General features: G+C 33.4%; 1 protein-coding gene across 1 annotated transcript in view; it reads right to left on the bottom strand.

Moving 5' to 3' along the window:
* Positions 1-20,064, bottom strand: part of LOC149071763 (limbic system-associated membrane protein-like) — a 189,404-nt gene extending 169,340 nt beyond the window's left edge. Inside the window, exon 1 of the mRNA XM_089247815.1 lies at positions 19,662-20,064. Coding sequence (XP_089103941.1) covers positions 19,662-19,734 — 73 coding nt within the window. The 5' untranslated portion in view covers positions 19,735-20,064. The remainder of the gene's footprint in view (positions 1-19,661) is intronic.
* Positions 20,065-20,366: the final 302 nt, after the last annotated feature.

Here is a 20,366-nt window from a genome sequence, read left to right as displayed (position 1 = left end):
ATGATGAAATAGAGATCAAACATTAACTCTCAAGATCGAGATACAATTATCAATGCATCGAAGCTGTATCTTTATATCCTGGGCTGATGAATCGGGAGTTGATCATCAAATATTTAAAACCCCTGTTGCTGTAATGTACAGTTTCACATACAGTAGAATCTTAGCACTGAACTTTTTCTGTGTATGAATAGTGTTGTAATATAATTATATTACTCGAATTGCTCAAAGAGCGAGATATTTTTGTTGGTTAACGGGTAGAAATAAACATCAAATGGATGATTTGAAACTGAAATTTACATTTTTCTAAGTTTCCATGTACAATTATATTTTGTATGATATATTTGCAATTTCAAGTAAGCTCAAAAGGTATACAGGGTTTCCCAGAACTCTACAGACAAAATGAGAGAATGACAGTAAATGTCAAGACAATTAAATCTACGGTAGCAAATGAGTGTTGTGTTCAGCGCATGTGAACACGGAGTTTACGCCACTGCTTCCAAAAATGGAAGAGAAAAGAACGGTATTAAAGTGTGGGGAGGGGATATTTTGCCTACACACACATATATTGAGTGTCGGAAACTTTTTGCACAAGTGAATATGGCTGCAACCATTGAGTTTACATGCACACTTCCGATTACATGTTTTTTCTCCAAATGCCTTAAATTTTCCGAGTGGTGGTATACGTAAGAAAATAGAAAAAAATAATAATTTTTCATGCAGCCCTCGTTGCCAAAACTTCCACTTACTAATATAGCTGCACTATAATTCAAATATTCGAACTTGGTACATAGAACAATAATCCGAATAATTCGCAATAATATTTAATATGATATCCTAGCGAATGTGTGAAATGTAATGTATATATTTAATTACAACCAAACCAATCGTCAACTAGTTAGCATTCTATTAAATTCATGTAATTTAATTAAGAAAATAATGAATTATTTGAACACTAATTAATTTATTTATTCCAAACAATAAGAGCCCGTTTTTAATGAATCAATAAAGCATCATGGAGTTACTAGCTCAATACAGTTATTGATTAATAATGAACAATTAACTGATCGTATATGATATCCTTTTAATGTCAGTTCTTCTTTTGCTGTTAATGTGTAGTGTACGTGCATTGCTTTGAAAATCCATGAATCATTCAGAGCATGCTTCACAAAAATCCTTGAGGGCCCCAGTGACTTAGAAACCAGTGGCTACCTATGCTACCCTTCACTCCACTCCAACCCACCCACTTCCCAACAACTTGGTGTCACATTGCCGTGGTTTCGACTTATGATCCTGCTCGTAAGTGTGTGTGTGGCTGTATGTATACGACTTGAGCTGTTTTATTTTTTTTTAATTTCTATAGATAAAATATTTTTCATCGCAGTAAATGACGATGCACGTTCAAACTTGTTCCGATGCAAGTATCATGGTTTGATAAATAATTTCAAAATATATTCAGAAACCAAAAACAGAGAAACTGCACATTAGGCATTTCGATATTTGACTTCAACTGCCAAGACAGATACAACCGCAAGGCGATACATAAAATATTTTTAAAACTTAAATGACGCCACTCAAGAAATGACCCCCTCCCCAAGACATGTACTCAACGATCAATAAAAATTCCTAAAACAAAAACACTATAAACCACTCAAAAAAAAAAATACTATATCCACCAAATACATAATTCTTCACCTCCAGATGTAAATTCCACTCCCACATATATGCAGGTATACATAATACATCAAACAACACAATTCACAAGCTCTTAATACCGGACAAAGTATTTATTCATATTTTTCTATTTTTATATAAATATACAAAAAAAAACCCCACAGTTTTTTTTTTTCATCCATTTATTCTGTTTTCATCCACGGGAAAACACTTCCAGCGCACACTCCGTGTTAATATCTGGAAACGTTGCCAGGAGAGAGAAGAATTGAAATAAGAAAAAAAAAAAAAAAAGAAGAGCCGGACTGAATAATTCACCCGGATCCACGAGAACAAATGTGAGGTATCCAGGCATATTCTGTATGAAATATTTCCAGGAGTACCCAAGGAAAAGATACAAAAAAATAACAGTATAAAATTTGGACGAGGTGGAATCGTAGTGAAAAGTTTGTTTTTTTTTTGTTTTTGTTTTTGAGTAGATGAAAACACAGAGAAAATAACTGACAAAATAAATAACAACACTCAACTCAAAAGCATAGAAAGACCCCCCACCCCGAAAAAAAAATTATTATAAGTAACGCATGTCATTTGTTTTTATTGTATTTTCTTATCTTTTTCCTCCCCTTTTAATTTCATTTTTAGGCTTTTTAGCTTATCTCCATCTTTTCTATTGTATTTCTTTTCTTCTTATATTATTTTTTTTTTCTTTCCTTTCTATATAATATATATACTTAGCGTAGAAAGGTAAGTCTGTGTCTAATTTCGGAGAGCCATCTCTCTAGAGAGATCACTTTAATTATTGTTTGTTTCAGGTTGTTTATAGTGAAGAGGTTCGCCAACGCTATTTCCAAAGTTCAGGAACATGATCTATGCTCGACTCTCTTGGTTGTTTTTTTTTTTCCCCCCCTTAAGAAAACAAAGAAAATACTCAAGAATCCCTGTATGTTTCCAGAATATTGCCTTTTTTTTTTTTTGCTCCCCCTATTCTTATCGTCCTGCAAATTCTCCTCCTGCAGCTTGCTACTGTTATTTCTATACGTCTGATTCTATTACCGTTGATTCATGGACTGAAAATGAAATTTTTAAATAACAAAAAAATATGCATGTATGATTTATTTTATTGCTTTTTCCCCCGTTTTTCTAAAAATATATACATATATATCCTATCTTGTTATAATCGGGTTCGTATATTTTTAATCTATAATCTTGAGTAAATATTCAGGGATAGTTCCGTTTCCCTCGTGTTATAACCATGTATTAGGATCCAAAGTAGATAAATAAATGTGTGTACAAGGATTATTCGCATATATAAATCTAAAATATTCATTGAATTTAAATTAAATGATGGTGAAAGCTTTTCTACGTCGTTTGTAATTTAAAATTCCTTGTGTGTTTCGCGATGCGTTCAATTTATATCAGGATTGTTCCCTGGAAGTTTTATCGCATTAATACACTTTTATTCTGAGTACGTATTTTCTTTTATGAAGGGTGATTCGAAACTGTCGGGAAGACTTCTAGAGGTATACATGTTACGATGGAGGGGTAATAAATCGGTTATTATTCTTAAAAACCGGTTATCATGCATACTTACCGATCCTATTGGTACGTTTGATATATTATTTTTCACTTTTACCGGCGAATATGAATGATACCCAATCGTCGTTGGTAAATTTTATAATTAGTAAAAAAAAAATATAAATTTTTCCGACAATTATGCATAATAAACAAGCGTCGTTGGTAAATTTGATGAATACTTGAATTTATATCGCATTTATTTGTGATTATGCATAATACCCTAGTGTAACTTGTGAATTTGATAATCGTGATAAATATTCCAAACGAGTCTTGCATGTGTGATGAATAAAGTCGGGGCCTGATATAATGATTACAAACTTTACGATCGTACCCCAATATAATGATACGACGCATATATGAATTATCGCGTATAATATATATCATGCAGTACGACCCTGCTTACTTCGATACAGAAATTTACCAAAACTACCCAAACGTTCTGGGATTATACATAATAACCGGTTGTTATGCGTATGATAACCGGATTTAGTATATTTACCGTTTAATACATATACGAATCAGTATGATTCGATGGTTTATAATCATGCTGTAATTGATATCCAGAACTATGCAATATTTTAAAAATTCCAGATGTATTTACTAAGTTTATAAATATAATATACAATTTTGATTCAAAAATAGAATTCGATTCCCGAGGGTGTCTGCTGTTTTTATAATTCGTTTTTAAGTTAATAAGAATCCTTCAAAAATTAAATACAGACTCAAAACATAGGATTTTTTTAAAAAATCATGGTTTGAATATTTAATTAAAAGTTATCCCCTAGTGATCATTGCTGAATGTGTGGAACAACTACTTTCATGCGCCAACAGATCAAAACAAAATATTATTATTTGTTAAAATCGCACATATAAATTAAAAAAAAAAATTATTTTGAAATTATACTCATAGTTTAAAAATAATTCTCGAAAATAATTGAAGATTACCTAATTCTTGTAATTCTGAATTTATTTGCTATATTTATTAGTATTTTTCTTATATAAATATCACATATACATTGGAGTACGTGGGGAGTCTACAATATTTATTTGATGTAAAATATAGAATTGTATGACAAATATAACATTTGTATAAGAAAAAATGATCGATTGATTTTACTTTCACAGTAAGAAATAAAAAAAAAAGTGATAGGAAAATTATCTTCCGATTATCTCGCGTATTGTATTGTATCGAACGGGTAAATGATCATCCTCTGGGCTTAGAGCAAGCAATTTTCTCCGAGATCTATATCTTCTGACTCTGGGTGTGTTTCCCGAAAATAAATGTCTCGCCACCTGGGTTTCTTTTTCGTGAAACAAGGTGCGTAAATTGTTAATGCTTTCATTTTCGGTTTGGAATATATAGTTAGGTTTATGTGAGTGCCTTGTCAAGTGCGTATAGTTTGTAGTCGTATGTTCGCAACATGCAAATATGATTCTTTTGTCAACCCGTTTTGCTGAAAATGTTCGTGTTGTAACATAAACCCTGAATTTCAGTATATAGATACCTTGGCTTAAGAATTTTTCGGGTAACGAAAAAAATTTTTTCGTGATTTTTCGGCCTCGGCTTACGATTATTTCTGTTGATATCGATGCACGCGCTAACATAAAGTAGTCACATCATGACTATTCACTGATGAAGTTTAGCGCTAATTATTATCAGGATTTTTGTCACTTGAGCTAATCCATGCCCAACTCGTAATCTTTTTCCAGGTGTACCTCCGCCACTTTTTTTTTCTGAAATTTTTTGAACTGTTTCATGTAAAATGAAAGATTCAGCCAATAACAGTGTTTCAAAATGTGGATAATATTACCGTATGGCGATAAGGGTTGATTAAGTGGTCCAGGGGAGCTGTAGAAATAATGTATAAAATATTGGATCATACGGGGACTTGATTCGGGATGGGGTGATGAGAATAAAAAGGTTTATGAAGAAGGCGGTAGAACAAAATGTTCTTGAAACATCGAGCTAATAGAAAATACATATTTTCAGAGCACGCGCGACTTCACTACTACTAGTGAATCACACATGTACCTCGTTTACATTCCTCTGCGGAACTTCTAACGAATTGGTACATGTTGGAATGTTTGTGTGTTGCGTGTAGTGCTTCCATCTGCCATCAATTTTTCTAACTATGAGTGAAGTGTAATGATTGAATAACTGTATCGTTGTGTAGGCCTGTTGCTCTCTGCAGCGAGACTTATTAATGGGGAGATCGGCTAAGCAGTCACCAACTTCAACCTAACACCACTATGGCGACAGTGGGGTTCAAACCTGGATGAGAGTCCGTCATTATGACCACTCGATCACCATAGCGGCAGCGTTAATTCACTGCAAGGCTCCTAGTATAAACTGTGTGTGTGTGTGTGTGTGTGTGTGTGTGTGTGTGTGTGTGTGTGTGTGTGTGTGTGTGTGTGTGTGTATCTTTTCTATCTCCATGTATCAGATTGAAATGAGCTGACCCAAATCACAAATTCATGAGGCAAAACTTTGCACTCGACTGGGTTATGTCAACACGGCTTAATCAAACTAATGTTGGCGTCATATTTTCCGAAAAATTCTTTGATTATTATCGAATGTTTAACCTGCTTATTTTAGCCTTCCATCAGTTTTTGTCTTAGAGATCTGGATTGGACCTCAACCATGGATCTCATCGTTACTATTTTAGAGCCGATTGCAGCTAGTTTGCAATTTGATCGGTGTTTTTGTTATATCTCTTGGTGGGATAAGCATCCAACTAGCACCTCATAGAGATAGAAGGCCTCCGTAGTCTGCTTGTGACGTCAGTAAGTAGTCCATTTTCCCTCAGAATAATAAAGGGGGAAAAAATCGCTGCTTCTGCCAGTATCATCGTTGTCAAGAAAAGAAATGATCGGGCTCAGAATTGGCGATTTCTATGTCCCACATGCAATCACTATACTGGTACTTCTGAGCCAATCAGGAAGATTCTAAGCCAAAACAGAATAGGATGTTGTGTTTCAAAATGTGGCAACCTTGCTAGGAAGTCTGAATGACGTTTATGGCAAACAGTGCAGAGGCCTTCTATCTCTAGGAGGTGCTGATCCGACACAATTACCAGATATCACGATATCACCGAAGTGTCGATGACGCTTGATGGACATTTCCGGATTCTTCATATAATCAGCTTTCTCCACCTTCAAACAAAGTCTTCAGCTGCTGCTACCAAAAAATACAGATCAATGAATGAGAAGACTTTTGGATGGAGGGAGGTGTACATTAAGTTCCCTACCTTTTGATTCCAGAAGTTGAAACTTGTATGGAAATAGAAGTTTCATACGGCATCAAGACTTTGAGAATGTACAAGAAGCTGAATCGATGATGCATCAATTTCCATAGGAAATATTTTGATGACGAATGAAACTAAAGACGTGGGTGCAGGGAGCCAGACAGCTCAATTTTTCCAGAATTTTGGGCATGGACGAAACATACTTAAAAAAATTCCCATTTTTTAAATTTTATCAAATTTGGGAAAACATCAATAATATCTTCCCCTATCGGATTTTACTTTTTCAAAATTGTACATGTTTTTTTTAAATTAAAAAAAAGTATGGAATTGTCTTGTTTTTTCCACCCAACAATTAAATTCATTACGTGGCCAGGCTTAAAAATAAAATCCTGGTAGATTCTGGAAAAAAACTCTTTATTAAGACATTAAACTGTATGGTTACAAGAAATAACTTAGCAAATTTGTAGAAAACAATCTAAAGGGGAAATTTTAAAATAATCATAAAATTTTGTTAATTTTTTAAGAAGGAAAAATTATTAGCATAAATTTACTTTATCTTAAAAAAGATAATTGTCAGCAATGTTCATACTAGCAATTGGAATAGCTTTAAATAGCTTCAGAGATTATTTAGGGTTAAATATTACGATTTAAGCATAACTCACAACCGATAAAAAATTGAAAATCCGTATACATATACTTAAAAGAAATGCATTGCTCACAGAGGAGAAAATTCAATAAAAAAAAAAATTAAGTTACGCTATCCCTCGTTCATATACTATCCTTGATTCAGGCCTCGCACCCCAGATTCAGTTAATATTGGTTTTTGATGGGGAAGTAATAAAAAAAAACTCAAATGTAACATAATGATGAATAAATTTGTTATTTTTCAAAAAGAATCATTGAAATAGAAACTAATAAAAATATTGATTTGAGCAATTTGGTTTTAACATTCTTGGGAAAAATTACTCTTCAAATGTATTCGTAGCAGTCGGAATTTCCTCACGTTTTCTAATTTTAACCACGGTTCGCTCGTATGAGAGGATTATGAGCTTCACCGAAATGGATATTTTTCTTTTCTGGATTACGTGCATGCAAATAAAAGAGTGATTCGCTAGCAATAGGTATTATTAAATTCAGAATAAATCGAAAAACAGAAACGCAGTGAAATTTTGTTTTTGGATAATAATGAAGACACCGATAAATAAATAAATAAATAAATAAATATAAATATATACATACAATATATATACTCATATATATACACATATATATACACATATATATGTGTATATATATGTGTATATGTGTATATACTTTTTATATCGAAGGATGAAGCTAAATTAATCTTTTATTTATTTTGTTTCATTTTTTCTATGTAATAAATAATTTTCCCTGTACTGTTTTTATTTTTATCAATAAATAGTTTTTACATCTTTTCTTTAGTGTTTGATCCAAGTAAATGATTATTTATATAATTAATGTTGAAAACAATAAGTTGTTTATGGTTCTAAGTTCTGCGGTTTGGTTGGTGCAAACCTAACAGCCTCTGGTTCGCAGACGTGGTTTCCGATATTTATGAGTGATCGAAATTAATTTAACTTCCTTTGTTTGTTTTTTGTTTCGTCGTACGTTTAATATAATAATGATGTTAAAAAGTAAATTGCGTACTTCGATGTAACTGCAACCGAGTAATATACACATACTACAACTTCCTATTGTTTGAAATACTTCACAACCCCCGGTCTGCCAACACAGAGACTTAGTTCACCATTGATTTATACCACACTACTAGTTCCACCGAGCCATATACTCGCTTCGTGGAAATTCTGAATTTTTTTAGACTCCATATAGGTCTGAGTAGTGTTATTGAACTAATGCAACTCAGATCCATGTAGCACCCATTCTAGTAGGCGAATATCGTTGAAACTTGGTAGATACATTGATGAACCACGAACCATCTGGTGGTGAAAAATTGAACTATTGTTGTGATCCATACGACCGGCATACTATGTTTCAAAGAAATACGTTCACTCGAATAGGCTACAAAATTATGTGAGCACAGTGTCAGTTTAATTATTGCCACCCTGTATGTACAACTATAGATTATGTACATCAGTGGTTACCAACCTTTCCTAGTCGGGAGCATATTTTAGATGCGAAGTTCATGGTGGGGAGCTATTGTTCATCTAGCACTTTTACGACCTAAAAACCACGGAATAAAGTATTTTATTTATTAATGTAGGTTTTATTTAGGCACATATTAGAGAAAATTATCTTACAACGCTACTCACAAATGTATGCGCATCTGCAAGGGGGAGGGAATGTCTACTGGGTGTTTCTGACAAAGGGTGGTTGATGTTAATAGAAATTCCACGGTAAAACAGCTGAACGTACACATAAAAAGTTACGATATGAAATCAAGTTTTGATAATTACACTCTCCGTTAAATGAAAATTGGCAGTTTATCAAATACTTTATACGGTCCCTAATCAACAAGAGGTCAGGTGAAAGTTTATGCTATTTTTTTGTACAAATACAAATTTACTTCCAACTCGATTTCAAATAATTAAACAATCAGAGGGGGGGAGGGGGGGATGAATTTCTTCTAAAGTAATTAATCGAGACATTGGCAAATTAAATATATTCATTTATGCCGCTGTTTCAGTCAAATATATAAAAAGTATAAACTATCTAAAAAGTTAATGGCCAGTTTATTCCGAAGAAATCCCGCAGAGGGAATTACGAATATCGTCGGACACGTTGGAATTTTGATTCATGCATACCATACACTAATTAAAAAATAATAATAATAAATCTAAAGTTTCTTTTTACAATTATAGCGATGTCTGGTCCTACAATGACCTCAGAACTCAATCTCAGTTTTCAGCGAAATATATAGGACATTCAATGATTTCTGCAAGTGTGATATCTGCAAGTAAGAGTTCCAGATGCCTCAATACTGTTTAATACGATTATTTTGACATTTTCTAAAAAGCCAATCTTTCAGTTGAAGAAGTGGTTTGAAAAATGACAAGTAAATATATGCACTGACACAAGATTGCAATAAATCGGATGAATTCCAATATTGATGTACACAAATTGCTTGAATCAGGGAAGTTCTTTCGATGTAACCCCCACTGGCACCAATCGAACAGAACCAAATTATTAGTTATAAATTTTTCTAATAAAATTAACAGTTTTTTACACCGGTATGCAGCATGAAAATGAGCAATATGGAATGATACGATATACAGACGAACTTGGTTAATTCGATGCCCAAAGTCAATGAAAAAGTTTCGAATTATTCAAAATTCGAGTTACCTAATTAATATATCCTGCATCCATGAATTACAAATTCCAACTTACGAATCAATATTCACATAGGATAGTGATTATAAATTATTGAAATTTGATCATCAGTTACGAAACCGTTCCTCTGACTTTATTAATTGATAACTGTAACTGTAATTTGTACTTTCCGATACTTTCCTTATTTGAAATATCTGGCTCGTCATATTAAAGCATTTTTGTTAAAATCATAAAATCATTCAGCGCGGATTGGTTTTTTGTGAAATTAGATCACGGATTTTTGCCGGTTTTTGACCAACAACGGCTGTTTTTCTGTCGAACTGCTAAAAAATACATCTAACATGAAAAAGGAAATTAAATTCTGGCGTACTTTTAGCATTCAAAGGTTGGAGTTCGCAAAGTACCGTGTTTTTGTTTTTCTGTTCATCAAAAGTCTATCATAAAGTCTGGGTGTATCTTCAAGACTGGCTGAACATTTCTTTCCACGTTGCCCAGCAGGCAAAATTTCAGCATGGCTGTTCATACCAGAAGTCAAGATCGTAAAAATGGCCAGGCCCGTCAGGGCAGGCGCGTCCCCCCCCCCGGCTTTTGAAAATACACTAAAAATGGTATAAATATATATACATAAATGGAGTGCATGTGCTTTGCCCCCCCCCCCTCCTGAGAGAGAGTGACTGCCCTGAGGGAGAGAAAACGACATCCATAGTGGGCTGAAATTACGTCAGAATTTTCAAAAATTATTTATTTTTAATCTCGAAGATCTGTTGTATAACAACTTTGTCGAGAGAAACAAAGTCTGAAAAATTACAGAATTTTGCCAAACTAAATTTTGCTCATCATAAAAATCAAATTTTTTGTGTCCTCCGACTTCGAGTTATCCAAGACATTTGAAAAAAATTCAAATTAAATAAGAAATTTTCACTATAAATTAGAAAAGTCAAGGGGAGCTCTCTAATGTTCGAATTAACCAAGTTCCATTTTGCCTGTTATTTCCATGCTGCTTCCCGATGTAAATATCATACGCCGAAATACCGGTTGAAAAATTTTGTTTGCTGCAGCAGTGCTTACCGTAAATTATTTTGTCACAAACTTACAAACCTAGTAACCGATATTTTGAATCACGAAATCTACATTTCCGTACGGCATAAAAACAAAGAATATAAATGCACCGCATTTAGTTCATTTTTATGCTGCAAGCCAATTAAAAGCTTACAACCAATTTCATTTGAATAATTGTAACGGAGCCTGGTTTTGTCCGACAGCAGGCAGCAGAAATCCCCAGTACAATGATATCTCACGTCTGTATAGTAGCACAGTGGTGAGATTCTCGTCTACCACCGTGAAGATTGTCGTCATGGTCCCAAGTTCAAACCCGGGAAAAAATATAGGCAACAAGTTATCCTTAACGAGCTTGAGGCGACATCTATAGATCGCACCAACTCATTAATGGCAGTAAAATGCTGTATGGCCGGAGTTGGTGAAGTAAGTCTAATATTCAACTATACTCGGGGTGCTGAAAATATGGCGGAACGAACATAGAAATATATTGTCCGTTTGAAATTTTGCAAGTCATTCGCCATTCAAAGATGACATATAGTGCACGGGCATCTTAACGTACGGGCCTAGAGATAGACGGCCTTTGCACTGTTTGCCATAAACATAATTCAGACTACCTAGCAAGTTTGCCACATTTTGAAACACGGCATCCTATTTCGTTTCTCCTTATTTTGGCTAGAATCTTCCTGATTGGCTCACAAATACCGTATATCGTATATATAGATATATACCCTTACATATCGTATCAAATATTACATTTGCTTTCATTGATTGAAAAATAATATAACTCTGAGCATAACCTGGAATAAATGCAAATTTCAGAAATACTTGGAAAAATGATTTGTTTTCTCGCTGTCTTCACGGAGCACCAATAAATATTTGGCTCATCATAGTTAAACCGGAGTCTTGATCGTCTATGACTATAGACTTTTCTACGTTATCTAGTCTGATGAGAACATTGGTTCAATATTATCGTGTGTGTATATATATATTGAACGCATTCCAAAATAACGGAAAACGAAGAAATTAATTGAAATGTAGTCATTTATCGAAACTAAGTTTGAGAACACGAAGCGTTTAATACTCATGCTGCTAAAACCAGTTATTTAGAAAGTATACGAAGTGTTTGAGATTATAATAGTAACTTTTTAATGTTTTTACCAAACTCTATATTATAGTTAGAGATTTGACAACGATTTTCCGGAAATTAGTTGAGTCAATTTAAATGAGTGTTTGAAGTTTTCGCAACTATTTCCATATTTTGTGGATACGAACAATTTTACATAAATGGTGACAATATTAGTCAATTTCAAGAATTTTACGAATGGGCTCTACAGTTATGTAAATTTGAAATCTCTGTGATTAACCCAGAAGGACGAGCGATCTGAGTAGACGCATAAATGCTCACGTGGGGGTACAGGAGTGCACCAGCTGCATTTAAGTTATAATTTATTTTCAATGTGCAATATTCAAGTTGACCCTCTTCACTTCTGAAATATAGATGGCAACACTGAAAAATCAGACACGACTGTGCCCTCAGACTATTAGGTACCACGCTTATACTTCTTAGGTGTTAAATTCACAACTCACTTAGGTATTAAATTGTACAAGGCGATAGACCTGAGTTGTGCTTGGTTTAAATCAAAAAAATAATGTTTCAGTTTGAAATAGTAGCTCATAATATAATCCAGAGGTTCTCAATCGGTTTTCCGCGATGACCTTGGGGCTCCGTGTGCATTTATCGAGTGCTTCGCGGCCACTCGAGGAAAATAAAATAAATCATACATCAGTGTATTTGATATAAATACAGTCGATTATAATAAATACTTGAAATGCATACTCGATTTTAGCGACGTCAATGATTCCGCGAAATTTCGTCGTTATAACCGAAGCGTCATTACAACCAAAGTCGACGTTTTCAGACCTTTTAACTGTGAAAAATATTTTAAGATGGAATCAAATAATGTGCGAGAAGTTTTTCTAAGAGTGATCATATTTCATCAGCAAATTGAAATCATAAATATTGGCCATTGCCGGTTCTCGCTAAAGTATTGCCAATAGTCAGACAAATCGTCAATTCCTTATAAATAAACTTTGGTGAGGAATGCAGTGCTACAACAAGCCTGTAGTGATTCAAATTGCATTAAAAATAATCGTATTTCGCATTGAAAACAAAGATTGAACACATGGCCAGTGCCATCTCAACGGCATCATAGGCCCATGGGCAAAGCAATTTCTCTAAGGCTCTCTTACTTGGCAACAGAGAGAGAAATATCTGCTACTCAATTCCATACTCCCGGAATAATTCCGCGATGAACTTCAAATTGCAAAATATCATTATGAATATTTGGGGACAGTAGATGTGCAATGTTCCACAATTCATAGAAAGAGAAATGCTTTTAATCAAATATTTCAGAAATTCTTCTCCTATTTCCAAATTTCAATTCATTACATATCGTATAACGTTTCCAAAACATCATAAAACATTCAATACTGCCGATTGTTTTCCAGTAGGCTTACAACATAAAAAGCACAGGAAATCCTTGTTGCCAGTTCCGAGGGTCAAATGTGGCCCCCGGAACATCTTTTTCTCCTGGCCCACCAACCATTTTGAAAAAAAAAAGGATTATTTCACATTGGAAGTGGAATTAAACTGAATTCCGTTAAAGCTCGTTGGTCATTGAGAGCTCTGCTGCGGTATTTATAACTCTAATATGCTTTTTATACATTAAAAAAAGCCGTCCTAACAAATTCGGAAGACTCGGGGGCCTAATCACTTTCGAGGACTCCAAATTTCATGTGCTCTTTCGGGAGGGAAATTCATCATCCAAAAGGTACAGCAGAATTACTGAGAATAAAAACCTTGATTGGAAAAATGATTTCAGAAATACAGTAAATATTTGATAACTTTCTCGTGGAAACTATCCTAAAATTATTTCAACAATATATCAGATATAATTGCGAAAAGAAATAATTCCAAAACCATTGAACGAAATGATTTCATGATTTATTTGAAAGAAAAATCTTAGAGAGAGAGAGAGAGAGTGTGTGCTATATTGAAATAAATAAATTCTGAATTGCTTTTAGAAATAGATTCAGACTTAACGGGAGAAATAATTTCATAATTATTTGCATGAAATTCATGATTACCTTCAAAAATAATTTTATAATTACTTGTTAGAAATAATTTCATAAGTAATTTTAGAAATGATTTCATAATTAATTTCACAACTGATTTCATAATTACTTTTATAATTAATTTCAGGCTCCTCTTGTGGGAGGAAAAATTCCATAATTACAAATTTTTTGACAACATTCCATAATTGTGAATTTTCACAACATTCCATAATTGTGAATTTTCACAACATTCCATAATTGTGAATTTTCATAAAATTTCATTAGTGGTTTTAGACTTACGTAACAGAAGAAAGACGTAAAGACGTATCCAGAATTGGTGAGAGAAATAATTTCAGAATTATTGAAAATTCATATTTAATGGAAGAAATGCGTTCAGAATAAAAAAAAAGAATATATCAGAATAAATTTCTCGGAGTAAATTCTACACTTATTTGGGGTCCGTTTACACGTTACCCATCCGCCAACACGCTACTGCTTATCACATTAAATTCTTACAAATCTGTATACGGTCAAATCTCAATAAGTCGAACATGCAACGGCCGACAAAAAAACTTCGAGTTACCATTAGTTCGACTCATCGGGAAATTCCGATTTAAGTGTGTGTGTGTGTGTGTGTGTGGGGGGGGGGAGGAAGATTTATGGAAATAGTGATATTTACGGATATTGCATTAATTAAACATTTCAAACTACTGGAGATGAAGAAATTCGAAAAGATAAGTTATTCTAATTTAATAATATATCTAAATATTGAATAAGTGAATATGTAGAAATAAACTAGACGTTTGTATGTATTTTGGAAAAGCTATTACTATTACTATTAAATTAATATATTATGAAAACGGACGCATACATGACAATCGTTGACATTTAAGAAAGTTGCTCACTTTTTGCGACCAGACAAATGAATCAGTTAAATTATGTCACTAAATGTTTCACGTATAGTGCCAATGTGCACTTAATTGCACAGAATTTGGGTTTTTTTACTGCTCTTATTGGGTTGCTGTACTTTTGATATAATTTAGATAAATATCGACATATATTTTCATTAGAATATTTTTTATGGGAATATTTTTTCAGCCACCTCGTTGGGCATTTTGTCTGTTTGGAAATCTTTTGGGAGCCTTTGTATTTGTATAAAAACAATGCTAGTAGTGCAATATTCTAAATGCCAAGTTATCTTGCTAATGCTAAGTTATATTGCTAATGCTGAGTTATGTTGCTAATGCTAAGCTATATTGCTAATGCTGAGTTATATTGCTAATGCTAAGCTATATTGCTGATGCTAAGTTATATTACTAAATACCAAATTGTGTTACTAAATGCAATTTTTAAAATTTCTCTCATTCCCGAAAACTTCGAACTAAAGGGGAAAAATTGTATACTAAAGTACGGAAAACTTCGGAAGATGAGTGAAAACTTCGACTTAAATACAAAAACAAGGCCACAACAGGCAAAATATCCAACGAGGTGACTGAAAAGAAAGATGCTCAGAACAAATAGGGATGCCATATATTTCTAAAACACAGTAACTTAATCGAAATACAATTATAAAGACTACAAACTATATATACAATGATAAAATATTATACAAAGCCCATAAAATATATTTATGGTTGTTCTATTCTAAGTATGGATAGCTTCTCGATTTACCCCAACATGTCTATCGAATTGCTTTTTAAACAGGTATTCGAGTTATCTGAGTTCGACTTACCGTGAATTGACTGTATATACTACATCTTACAATTGGATACCGTAGTATGACATGATTGCCGTGGGCTTCTATAGGAGTTTTTGATTTGGCTCGCAATAATGTCTCACAGTCTGCCTAAATTGATGCACTTTCACAATATATAACTGAAAATTTATATTATTTTCTAAAAAAATAATATATTTCAGTACTTTTAAGAAATCCTCAACGCATACAATATTTATAATATTACAGCTATAAGGTTTCAAATTTATTATTTTAGTTATTCTAAATTTTATATCCGTCCCTGTATGTCAGGCGTGGCCAACAGCTAACCCACTGGCCGCGAAGTAATTTTATTCGGCCCGCGACAAGTTCAAAGCATCGTGAAAAAATTAAATTTGTGATCATTATTTGAACTATCGGTTCCAACAGCAGATTTCTTGATTAACAAACTGCTTATGAACTTCTTATTTCTAGTGACGAAATAAATTCAATAACTGAATAATTAATTAAATTAATAATGACGTGGCTCATACACCGAAGTTGCACCACTGATGCGGCCCGCGACGCTGTAGCTAATTATCATGTTGCGCGAACAGAAAGAAGTTGGCCACCCCTGCTCTATGTTATTAAAATTCTAATTGCTTCAGAAAGTAATTTCACAATGTTCTCCTTTTTATATTGACTTTTTATTTGAACAGCTATCATTGAAATACACAAGAGTTATATTAAAAAAGTATAATTTCCATGCATTCGTTTTCAAAGAACAATTCTTCATTTTATTTTATTCCGTTATTAACATCCTAAAAAACAACTTATTGATCGTCAAAAAATAAATTATTGTAAACATATAAGAATGTGTGGAAATAGATTCGCATATCGGGATAAATATCTAAACGGTTATCAGATGCAATTCTATATGTGTTCTATGCAATTTTTATTTTTTTTTCTTCAAGTATCAATAGACAATAATGTTTTTTTAGGCTTTTTATGAGAGAATTGAATTTCCTTTAACTTATCGTTTGACAGTGAAATTGAAATGAGATTGCCGAGAGAGAAGGACTTTGGAAATTGGCAGATTACGAGATGCAATTAAATCATAAATTATGCTTTAAGTGTGCACGGATTCTAGACTTGATAGAGTTTTATAACTTATTAAGTGTCAGATTTATTTTTTGTGAAAAAATTATCAAATTTTTACAAAAAAAAATTTGAAAATGTGTATATTATTCCCTGTATATTCAAGATTTGTGGTAATTTCATTGAGATTTAAATGGTAGATTTATGAAAGTCATTGCTTTAAATATAATGAAACCTACCAACAACGGCCACTAACTGGAGAGGGCAAAAGCAGTCATTATTGGGAGGTTACCGTTGTTAACGGGTTCAGTATTTCTAAAAAAAACATATATTTTTTTAATTTTTGTATAATCATAACAGCGTCATGCTGTAAGTAATTAGAAGAAGCTGTTTTTGTAGCTCATGTCATTTATTTTGCAATGCGATGCGTGAATTTTTCCTGAAGAACGGTATGATTTTTTTCTATTGGTAATTTCATTCAAAAGTTTCGTGAAGAAAAATGTGTAGAACTGCACCGTAATCCTTGTATCCAGGGACATGTATATTTTATCAGATCAGATTAATCTTCCGATACAATCAGATAATTTTTTTTCGTTAAGTAGGGGTGGCATTTTCAATTACTGCTTACCCGGGCAACCTTGATGAAAGTAGCATGGAAAACAAGGACGCGCTGGTGAATGGCATAGCTACCAGCTAAATTCTAACAATAATTTCTGCTTTGTTGTTTCTGAATTGCGTCTAGTACACCCGTTAGCATCTACTTGAGAAGCCTCCGGGGCCCGCGGATCACATTTTGGAAGCCACTGACGTAGGAAAGAACCCATAGTGTTTGAAGGGCTCAAGGGAAGAAAAACCCCTTTAAAACAAATCGTATACGTCACTTTATGTAAAAAAAAACATAATTTTTCTTTCATTTTAATATCCATAAGTTGCCGTTATTCGATACTCGTTGTTCGTAGGTTGTTCATTGGGATGCGTTCTTGTTCCCAATCTGTCCGCTGTTCAAAGGTTACCGTTGTTCGTAGGTGACCGTTATGGGGGACGTTCAACTGTAGTAGATTTATGGAAAATCATCCATTCCAATAGTAGATTTATGAAAATTTATTCAGATTCAAATAGTATTGTACCCGTGGTAATTAAATTATGGTATTAAATTGTATTTAAGGAAATTTTAAATCCCTTGATCATTTATAAACGATTAATACTAGAACGACTGGAAGAGTCATTTTGCCGTTTTTTGATTTTGAGAACTATAATCTCCTTAGTATTTGACGAATACACTCCGTTTTTGGTGACTTGTTATTTTTTCTGTACTTATCTCTGCGTAGGAAAATGTGAAGAAATTGAAAGTTGTGTTCGGGAGATATCGACGTTTATACCTATCAACAAGAACAGTCATTATCACTGCTATGTGTGAATTGTATATGTTTTTCATCCTTGAGTTGTGCATTTGATGTATTCTTTTGCTTTTAAGTTTATTCCCTATCATTCCGCGATAGCACACACAATACAACATATATTCACGAGTGACATTCCGATAATAAAAAAATGAAGAAAATAATGACATTTGTAGCATCATGTTATTGGGCAATCTAAAAAAGTATATACCCCAGAGACAGCAGAAGTCCATGTATCCACAATCGAAACCCTATATTTTATAAAACTATAGCCTCTGTTATCCAAGCTGGGGGAACTTCTGTTTTTTCTCAGCTCAGTTTTTTTTTACATTTCATAACTCGTGATGCCACCATCTACTTTAAAATCTTTCAAGGAAACAGGGGTTCCTTACACTGCATAGAAATAGCTATTAGAAGGCGTGTATTAGATTAATAATGATATTCTATCAGTACTGAATGCTATTTCAGACAGTAAATCTGAGTCTAAGGAGACTTAGGATGCAAACTCAGACCAGGAAAATCATGATTTTCTGCTATATCTACCTGAAAGTGAAAGTAGTGATTCTGGAATGACCGGTCTGACTAGATAATACTGACGAAAAAGAAAGACAAATATGCATGTTTTAATTGTATATTCTCCATGAGTTCATTTGTAGTATGAAATTTTAATAGTGCCCTGGTTTTTCCTCGATAGTGCAAATTTACATTTGCATAATAGTATATGTTCTCCATATCGTGTAAGTAGTGTGAATATAAAAAGACAGTGATATACATATAAAAATGCGTACATTATGAAAATGGAGAAATGTACGATGTGATGTAAATGCAATGTTTATCTAGCTCTTTTTCTTGGTAGATATATCCACAGTTCTCTTCTAATTTTTCATATTTATAGTTGGAAAGAAATTTTATGCTTCAGAAAATACAAATTAGTTCAAAATTAACAAATTAACCATGTATGATAATGCTTGTTATGTTTTACTGTAAAAATTTAGTGTGATTGAATATATTGCACTACAAAAAAGCAGCAGCAGTCGAAATGACTGCCAGCGGTCCTTTTAGGTACAACTTATAATCCGACTCTTCTAGTGTTTACGTGACTACTGTACAAAATTAAAATCACTGGAATTGAATTTGTAGACTGAAAAATATATAAAATAACTAAACTGAAACTAAAATAGACTGAGAGAAACATAAACTAATAGACGGAAAAAGAAAATTTGCACGAAATATTTTCAATAAATAAAACATTTAAATAACTTTTTTGGAAGAATTTATAGTTGCAAAAATAATATATTTCTCTCTCTGTTAAAAACCCGGCAGCTCAATATAATTCTTTTTACAGTTTCATCATTTGTACTGCTCCCTCGACTCCTATTGAACAAGGTCGACGTTCAAATTGCATTATTTTTTTCGATATTTTCGTCACTTTTCGATATTGATAGTCTCATAAAAATTCTATATGTATAACATACTGAAGTATCAATCTCTAAAAATTATTACCTCCAGTGAGAGTTGACAAGACCAGATATCCAGTCACTAGGGCGAAAGTTTTTTGAATATACCAGTCTTCCATGGTCTGAGCAATTTCTGCAACTCCTCCAGCGACTGATTCAGCTGTCCATGCTTTCAGTGTCCATCGACGGAAAAAGTTCGAATAACATGTGTTTGAATCTACTGTTCATTATCATTAAAATCGTCTTTTTTTTCAATACAAATGAAAATATAAAAACGTGACAGTAGACTCGAATTTCTGTGCACGGTCTTCTCTCTTATTGGAAATGCAACTTTGTTTACTTTCGGTTTATATCATTAGATATAGGCGGTAATGAAGACTAAATATTTCTAGGAACATGTCTGGGATGTCTTAATTCGAAAACGCGTGGGTTTCGGAATGCACGACCGGCGCTGAAAAGGTAGGATGAGATTATAAAGGAGACGGGCTTTGACGGCAATTCATGCTCGGCGCGCCCCTTGAGCTCAGCTCGCATGCGCCGAAACTCAACTTAACCACGTGGCAACTCTTTTGGCGATTGAGAGGAACTCTTGTCTTCAAAAAGCTCCTCCTTTTATTTGCTTTTTTTTTTCTGCTGCCCGTACTTTTTTTTTTTTTTTGCTCCAAGTTTTCATACATTTCCTTTTAATTGGTATAAAAGAATAATATTGGAAGTACTATTTTAACCCTTTAAATTCCAAGCATTGAAATAT

The sequence above is a fragment of the Pholcus phalangioides genome, unplaced genomic scaffold (genome assembly GCF_987345545.1).
Source record: "Pholcus phalangioides strain wild (caught in Gottingen) unplaced genomic scaffold, Ppha-v1.0 ptg000018l_1, whole genome shotgun sequence".
NCBI classification, from domain to species: domain Eukaryota; kingdom Metazoa; phylum Arthropoda; class Arachnida; order Araneae; family Pholcidae; genus Pholcus; species Pholcus phalangioides.
Note: the sequence above shows the minus strand (reverse complement) of the source record. Positions and strands in the feature narration are given on the sequence as shown.